The following is an 8399-nucleotide window of genomic DNA, read 5'->3' on the forward strand; positions in this document are numbered from 1 at the left end:
GTGCAGAAAAACAGGAAGTGGTTACATCTAATGAAGGACAGGATGTAGGTGCAGTAATAAGTATAGTCACCAAAAACAAACAAACTACCAATAGTGGTAGAGGTACGTGCACTGTACATACATATATATACAACACCAAAACCTATAGCAAGGAGAGCACGTAAAGGAAAAAAGGTATATACCAAAGTAAATCTTTATTAAACACTATGATTTAAATACATATAAAAATATATATATAATATAAAAGCATCTCGGCACCAAGACACATATAGGAAGGTACATATGAACAGAGGCACAAGACTACAGGAACTAGGATGGAAATACGTATGTATATGAAGGCACAAATAAGAAACACAAGGAGGACCACAGCGATAAAGTGAAAAAGAACAAATGAAATAACATACAGCAATGGTACATCAGTTCTCAAAAGTTACTAACCAAACCTAGAAGGAAGGCTGAAAACAGCAAAAAGACTGGTAACGAATGATGCCAAGTCCAAACGTACCAACCCCTTGGTGCCGAGATGCTTTTATATTATATATTTTTTTATATGTATTTAAATCATAGTGTTTAATAAAGATTTACTTTGTATATACCTTTTTTCCTTACGTGCAAGTAAATGTTTAGGGTCAAACAGCACTGCTGTCATTCATTATTTTCGGTAATGGTCTGGGTTTAGTACCAAATGTTGATAAAGCAAGCAGAGACTTTGGGGTAACATATAAAGAGGTGATTCCTGTTCAGTGTGAAAAGTGGTCTTATCACCAATTAGGACCACTTTTGCAACTTTGTTATACAAAACCCCCATTGTTTGAAACTGTTTAACACAACATATATGCAGCACCTACACCGAGTGAATTGGAGGCATTCAAATGAGTCAATAAAAATACCAATGGTGACTGCAGGTAAAAAGAAATTGCAGGACCACCATCAGAAGGGTATGACTAGTACTGGTCTACTGGGCCCGGCGCCTAGCACAAGCTCCACCAACCCTCCCTGGACATACTGGGGCTCCTGAACTAACCTCGCTGTGAACTTCTGTAAAAGGAGGGAACCTCCTCGCACACTCCAATCCGGCATGAGAGTGCACCCAGAAGCTCTGCTATTTTGCAGAAGTTCATGTCACGTTGTCCATGGAGAAGCACCAGAGGAAAGATGACTTCTTGGAGCAGTGGACAAAAAGAAAAAAGAGGAACAAGATGCAAGCGGAGTTGCACAGTACGGAGGCAGCCCATACTGTTGGAGAGTGTGTGTGAATGTATATAAGAGTGTGGTGTTTTGTGTGTTACTGCATTACATGCATGAGTGTATATATATTGGTGTAAGAAGTTAGCACGTGTGTGTTACTGTAAGATGTTAAAAGTTTTCGAGCATACAATGTTAGCATGTGTGTGTCAGGATGTTTCAGCGTATGGTGTTATTTGGTGAGCACGTATGCATGGGTGTCAGCGTATGATGTTATTGTGAGTTTGTGTTTCAGCGTATGGTGTTAGCAGTGTCAGGGTAAGCCTAGAGTTAGTAGTGCCCTCAGGAGGGGAGAGGAGGAGCAGAAGGAATGTGTGTGTATGTAAGTATACTGTGGAAGAGCGAGTGGGTGTTAAAGCGGGTTTGCATGTTAGTTATAGCGGGGTCTTGAAGAAACACTGCACCCAGATGCCACTAACCCTAAGCTTCCCACTGTTTTCATAAAGTGTGCTTACGGAAGCATCTTAAGATGGACTGATGGGTGAGACAGCGGGACAGACATGGGGCCCAGGCGTTAAGCATGTACTGGGCCCCGAAATTTCTGATGGCGGTCCTGTAAGACGGAATAGCAATATGATGTAAGTCCAGTACATGCATAGAGGGAAACTTATCAGTGAAATGACCTGATAGAGTGCAAAAATGCAGAAATAACCAATGACAAACATGGATCTATAGATGGTACATGCGTTAAGAATTACCTTGTCCCACAGGGTTCTAGTTTTGCTGCTCATGGCCTGCCATTGTCACAGCTACATCTGTGCCAGTTACTTGTGAAGATGGCCCTGCACTGGATGGTGTGAATACACTGCCATTGCTGCCTGCAGTTGATGTCAGAGGGCTGTTAGGCGTCTGAGGACTGTTGGGGGTTCGTGGTATACCCAATGATGGTTTCCTTGCAACAGGTGGGGGGATCTTGCTAGGCTTTTTCTGAAGTGGTGGTTTACCCTCTGGGCTGCGTGGTCCCCCGTGTGATTTAAGTTCAGTCACAAGATCCTTCTTTAAGGATGACTCAGCTTCTTGGGATGCAGGAGGCTCAAACACAAACTTCTTGGATCCCCGGGCAAATACAAAGCTAGCAGCAGAAGCAGAGGATCTGTGTGAAGAAGGATCTGGAGACTTCAGAGGCAGATGTGAAGATCCCACAGGAACTTCCCCTGGGGGAGAGTCTGGTCCTGGAGGGGACCTAAGGGACAAGGATTTGCGAACTGGTTTCTGAGGGGCAGGGAGTCCAGATGAATGTTGAGTGCTGTGCACCTGTGGTCCTCTAACTTGTACAGAACGCAGGCGAACCATCTGCAATAAGGAAGGTGTGACAATGGGCAAGTTAGCATCCTCTTTTTGAGACAATGCAGCATTTTGAATGGGTGCAGCCACTTTCTTAGGACTTCCTCCAGGGGCAATGACAGGTTTCCAGACACTTGGGGTGGGGCGTGTGCTGGTGGTGTCTGGCATCACTGGAACAGTGCAGTCTGCTGATACAACAGCAGACTGTGGAACAGTAGTTACCGAGTGAGATGATGATACAGTGGTTTCACTTGATTCTTTGGAAACAGTTTCTTTTAAAGCGATATCAGGTGTATCCAAAGGAACATGTGGCACAGTAGGTTCAATGTTGTTAATGTCAGTGGTTAACGTTGATGTAGTGGTAATAAAATGTGGTTTATATCTTGAGGTTCCTGGAGGAGCAGGTGAAGGAGGCTCTATATTCGAAGATGGAACCAGGTGAGTCTCTGAGGAATCTGAAGACAGAGGCACAGAAGGTGCTGACTGCTCTTTAGCTAAAGGTGGCTCTTGAGCTGTGGAAGACTCTGTGGCAAAGTGTGGCACAGGAGCAGGCTGGGCCATGAAATCATTGGTAATGTTCAAAGGCTTCTCTTCATTGGTAATTATTTTTGATGTTCCTTCAGCAAGTAAATCGTGGTCACCACGAGCAACAACAGGTAACTGTTCAGTTGTGAGAGGGCCTTCTGGTTCAAGGGCTGTCGGAGGGGGTAAAAATAGTTCATCTTCAGGTGGGGGAAAATCAGCCATAGACAGATCCTGCTCATCTGGAACCTCAGGAGGTGGCGGAGGCCACAAAGATTCCTTTTGAACAGCCTCCTCTAATGCAGAATTTGAGACATCAGCATCTGACTCAGATTTCCGTGCTGGTGGTGGTGTGGGATGATGAGTGGGTGGTGGAGATGGAGGTGGAGTGGATTTTTGGCTTCCCACTAGTGCCTTGATGGGTGGTGGGCACAATGGAGCAGGCACTTTTGGGTGTGGGGGAATAAGGTCTTGTCCTTCTTGGTATGGCATGGAAGAGCCAGCTCTTGGGGGACTAGCAAGAACAGGAGAAGTGTTTTCAGTAGAAGATAAAGTAGTTGTGGGATCAACAACTATTGACTTAACAAGACTGGTCCTCTCTGGCTTTGTGGGTATTTTCTTACGTGAGCCAGGAGACTCTGGATACTCAATCAGAGCCCTTGCAGGCAGAGTGGGAGTCCCACTTTGGCTGGAATAACCACTGGAAGGTGACAGAGTTCTGTCTGACCTACTGGGGGAGTTCAGTTTGGCTCCACCCAAGGCTGTTGAAAACACATCATTCTCTACTGCCATCCCGTCTGTTCGCAACACCCAAGGATCCCGTGCATGGTTAGGCTTACTGGAAGGTTTCCTTTCAGGCCTGGGAGGGAGTCCCATGCCCCTCTGCTGCTGCAGTGAATAGGTTCGCTTAGGGGGCAGTGGAGCTTTCTTGTTCTTACGCAAGGACACACTACGAATGGACGAGCGGCCACTACACATACTGGCAGCATCTGACTCGTCTTGGGTGCCTGTGCTAGGAGCAGGAGATGTCCTACCTGTACTCAGACCTGACTCATGCCTTTCACCTGTCTCCCGTGTGTGTCCTCCTCCATGAGAGGAAATAGTGGAGGAGTCCGAAACAATGGTCTCGGTGGACTGAGAGCGACTCCACGTGTCACTGGAGAAAGACTGACCCCTTCCTCTGAGTAAGGATCCACGCACTGATGCTGGGCTGGCTGTTGTCAGGCTACAGCGGCTTAGAGTCCGAACACTGGATCGGCTAAGTGCCACCACATCGACCATAGGAGGCAACACTGCATTGGGAATTATTTTAGACATATATGTGGCCTGCGGTGATATTGACATGACAGGGCCCACAGGGTCGTTCTGGGAGGAATGCGTAGTCATGCCGGGGACGGCCAAAGACTTTGGACGAAGAAGCAAGGGGGATATCTTTGGTCCAGACTTCCAGCCAATACAGCTGTCATCTTGATACACCCTGTTTATATGTCGCTGAAGAGCAGCCTCATTGTTCTCCAGTGCTGCCAGCGAAACACGAGCTCCATCCTGTGGTCTTGCAGTCTGGTTACCATCCACTGTGGGAATCACTACAAATTCTTGTTCTGACCCTGGAGAGCCATTCACCACAGGGACACAAGTTCCAAGCTTAGTCATGCCTTGGTCTGCCCGTGGAAAAAGCTCATGGATGCCCCGGTGTGAGGCTGAGGAACGGGACTGGAGCCCTGAATGATAGGAGAGAAAAGAGAATGAAAAGAACATTTGGTACAGTTTAACTTGAATTAAACAATACTTTTTTTTTTTACACAGTGATCTTAATTTTTTTCTGGTGACCGAATGCAGTAAATATCAGATCTCTATTGTTTGCTTACAGGGTACAGTGGGTGTATCTTCTGGCACACGGGGCAAGCCCTGCCAAATGTCCCACTAATATAGTGGTACCAAAAACACATTTCTAAAGGCAGTATTAGGAGGAATTTGAAATATTTTTTTCCTCTGGCTGCTCACCGACTCTCCCCACAGGGGAATATGGCAGTGCTTCCACTTGCCCTGAGTACAAGTTAGGGCAAAATGATGGTGCTTTTGGTGACATCTGCCCCGTTTGGACGATCATGGAGATGGCGTCAATGGAGTTCAAGTAAGGGCAAAAGGAAGGCTCCTTTAGTGACCTCCTCTCCCGCGATTGGAGGATCGGGGGAGAACATCTTCGTACTGTAACGTGTATTGCCCTGCGCTGCGTCGCAGTACTGCTTATCGTCTATCTGTACCAATATTACCGATCTATGTATTCCTGCGAAAACAGGTTGATGTCTGTTTTATCATAATCAGTTTTGTATAATAAACTTAAATACAAAAAATCGGGGGAGAACATCTCCATGAGCACAGCCTCTGCGCGGATGTGGACAAATATAGAAAATAGAAGAGAAGGGAGAAGATAAAAAAGATAGGAAGATAAGGAAGATGCTGAAGCGGTTGACAGAGAAGGTGGGAAATATTTAGAGCATGGGAGAGTGAACGAGAATAAAAGTGAAAGCGGGCCCCAATTCTTAGCTTGCTTCTTGGGGGGGGGGGTCTGGCCTCGTTTTCAGGGTGTGGTACAAATCGCCAAATTCACCAAAATTTGGTTTATTTGCAATTAATGCAAATTTGAATGCACAAGTCTACTAAATACTACTCTACAGTGCAGTACACAATACAGTGAGGGCCATCTTGGGAGTGAAGAACCCTGCTCTAATGGACTGAAGCTCATACCAACGAGGCATTGCAAAACTACTCCCCTACTGTGTTCTTACCAAGTTCTGCAGCAATGTGATGTGGGACACCCACCACAGTGGCCCTTTTCTGTCTATGCTTCCTTCCTGACCTCCCTGAGGGACTTCTCGGTGGATCATGAGGCCTAAAAGTAGAGCCTGTAACAAAAAACAGATGCATACATTTCCGCAACCTCACCTTAATACATTAGATGGATCCATTTTGGTAATTTATACTGCAGTTCCCTTAAGCTACATTCCATTAACTGCTTCAAGTGCTAGAATCGGCAAACCTGTATATTATGCATGGGCTGTCAACGAATGCAGTGGGTGACTGAATTTTATATACACAAATAATCTTCTCTGTTTTTAGGATAACAATCAAACTACAAAAATAACCTACAGCATGTGGCTTTTGTTCTATAATCACTGTAAATGTTTTATAAATATTCAGTTGAAAGTATGCCTCATGGGAGCGGTGATCTCAATGTGGAACAACTAGCATTATCTAATTTATTTCCTTTTCAAAGGCTATGACCCAATCAAAATGAATCAGTTACTTAACAACAGGCAAGAGGTAATGTACTAGAAAGCAATAATCTTGGAAATCCTGAAAAAAGGGAATCTAAGATCACAGTATACACATAAAATGGGATTCTGATAGCTACTTACATTATATATATACACATTATATATTTTTTTAAATCTGCAAATATAATTACATATAAATGTTGCAAAAAATATTGGTTCAATGTATGGGACTGTAAAGTGTCAGGTGTGCTTTAATATAGAAAAGCCGCCTAAAAAAAAATATTGAAAAATACCCTAGCACATGGCACTGTTTCAGGAAACTAAACATTAGTTTAGTAGCTGCCCCTTATTATTATTATCTTATATTTATATAGCGCCAACATTTACACAGCCCTTAGATTCCGTCCCTCTATTTCACATATAACAAATGAAGACTCCAAGCACCACTACTTTATTCTTCTCCATGACCTGCTCTATATCAGACGCTGGCTCACGAATCCCCACAATCTGCAATACGCCGCCTAACCTTTGCGTTGTATCATCTCTGAACGAACGGACATAGCATCATCAGTGTTTTCTGTGGCGCAAGGAAGCGGATGAGCGCTGACTCCATTTTCAGCAGTATCAAGCGGGGTCTAAAGACCAAGAAACATTAAAGGTAGACAAAAAAAGGAAAATATAAGAGAGATAATAGAGAGTATGATAAAGGTGATAAAAGTATTAGAAATTATTATTCATATACACAGACACACAAACAAAATGCAGAGAGGGAGAAATTATTTACCCTGTTCCCTGTACATTATGTGAACTTGACAGTACAAATACCAGTGGTTCAGCTATGTCCCTCCATAAGAGCAAGCAAGGGTCTTCTGTACATAGCAAAGCATCAACATCGAACAGTGTGACTATATGAGTATGTTTTTTTTATTAAAACCAATGTTAACAATAGTGAAATAAGAAAGTCATCAAGGATGACTGCGAACAGCATCTTGAGGATGGAAAAATGGTCCAACAGTAAAATAAAGTAAAATGCTAATGTTGGTATGATTTGGCACACTAAAGTTGAAATTAAAGGACAGTTATAAGGGTAAATCCACAGATTGGTTATAGACAGCATCTGGAACTTGCTATATGTATATATGTATGCTATATGTGGAGTAAATATGAAGGTCATCATGACTGTTCAGCAACTGCCCAGTGGTTTAAGGAACAAAATGTTATCTTCAATTATTCGTGCTGTATTAGTTGCTTACAGTTAAAACCCGGCAGGGCAGACCTATTACTCTTGGCTGCAAAAGCAGTAAAATAAATTCTGTTTATGTAGGCGACACGGTGCTCTGGAGAACATGCACCGTCGTTCCTTCTTACCTGGGGGCTCTTGTTCTCATCCTGCGTGTTGTTCTTGTTCTGTTTCTCTGGAAGACACAAAATAAATATTTAGGTTTGCCTATTTTAGGCACAAAGTACTTTTGTGAAAATAGGGTACACACACACACACACACAAAATGTTACCTCTTCTCTGCAGAGATTTAAGGCCCTCTTGAGCCTGGTTGTGGATATCTTCCAGGAAGGGTGTGCTTCCAGAAGGAAAGAAAACATTTTCAGGGGGTTCATCTTCAGAAGCAGTTGTAGGTTGGGAATCGCCCTCATTTTTGGGTTGAGCTTTCAGAGACATAAGATCAATGGTTACATCTTTGCCCTCTTAGAATAATGAAGCATTAATAATAGGAAGCAGAGTTTGTAATCTAAATAAACCCTTCTCTCACGCCGAGAAAGATTGAAAAGCAAGGTCACCGCAAGCAGACTGTAAGGAGTAACAATGAGAGAACAATCCAGCGTTACAGGACCAGCCCAACCTAAATGCGACCACAAATTCGGGGCGTATTACTTGTTTATTTTCCACTGACTCACTCGCTGCTTGGGAGGACACAGGGCTTCAATATCACGGGTTAACATCAGCACAATACGACTCAAGAGATCACCATGATCTTAAAACATTATAGGCCGCACAAAACACACTTTTCCCTCTAATAAAATGCACACAGACAGCAAACATTATACACTCCTCAG

The 8399-nt window shown here is 43.7% G+C and overlaps 1 protein-coding gene across 1 annotated transcript; it reads right to left on the reverse strand.

The window, feature by feature from the left end:
- Positions 1-1959: 1959 nt before the first annotated feature.
- Positions 1960-8004, reverse strand: LOC149301052 (NHS-like protein 3). The gene is made up of 5 exons (XM_089484595.1): positions 7842-8004; positions 7698-7744; positions 6856-6964; positions 5841-5957; positions 1960-4772 (listed from the first exon to the last, which is right to left on the reverse strand). Exons 1-5 carry the CDS (start codon positions 8002-8004, stop codon positions 1960-1962), a joined length of 3249 nt encoding a protein of 1082 aa, XP_089340721.1.
- Positions 8005-8399: the final 395 nt, after the last annotated feature.

Source organism: Sceloporus occidentalis, unplaced genomic scaffold (genome assembly GCF_023333645.1).
Source record: "Sceloporus occidentalis isolate IW3139 unplaced genomic scaffold, rSceOcc1.0.p SCAF_22, whole genome shotgun sequence".
NCBI classification, from domain to species: Eukaryota; Metazoa; Chordata; class Lepidosauria; order Squamata; family Phrynosomatidae; genus Sceloporus; species Sceloporus occidentalis.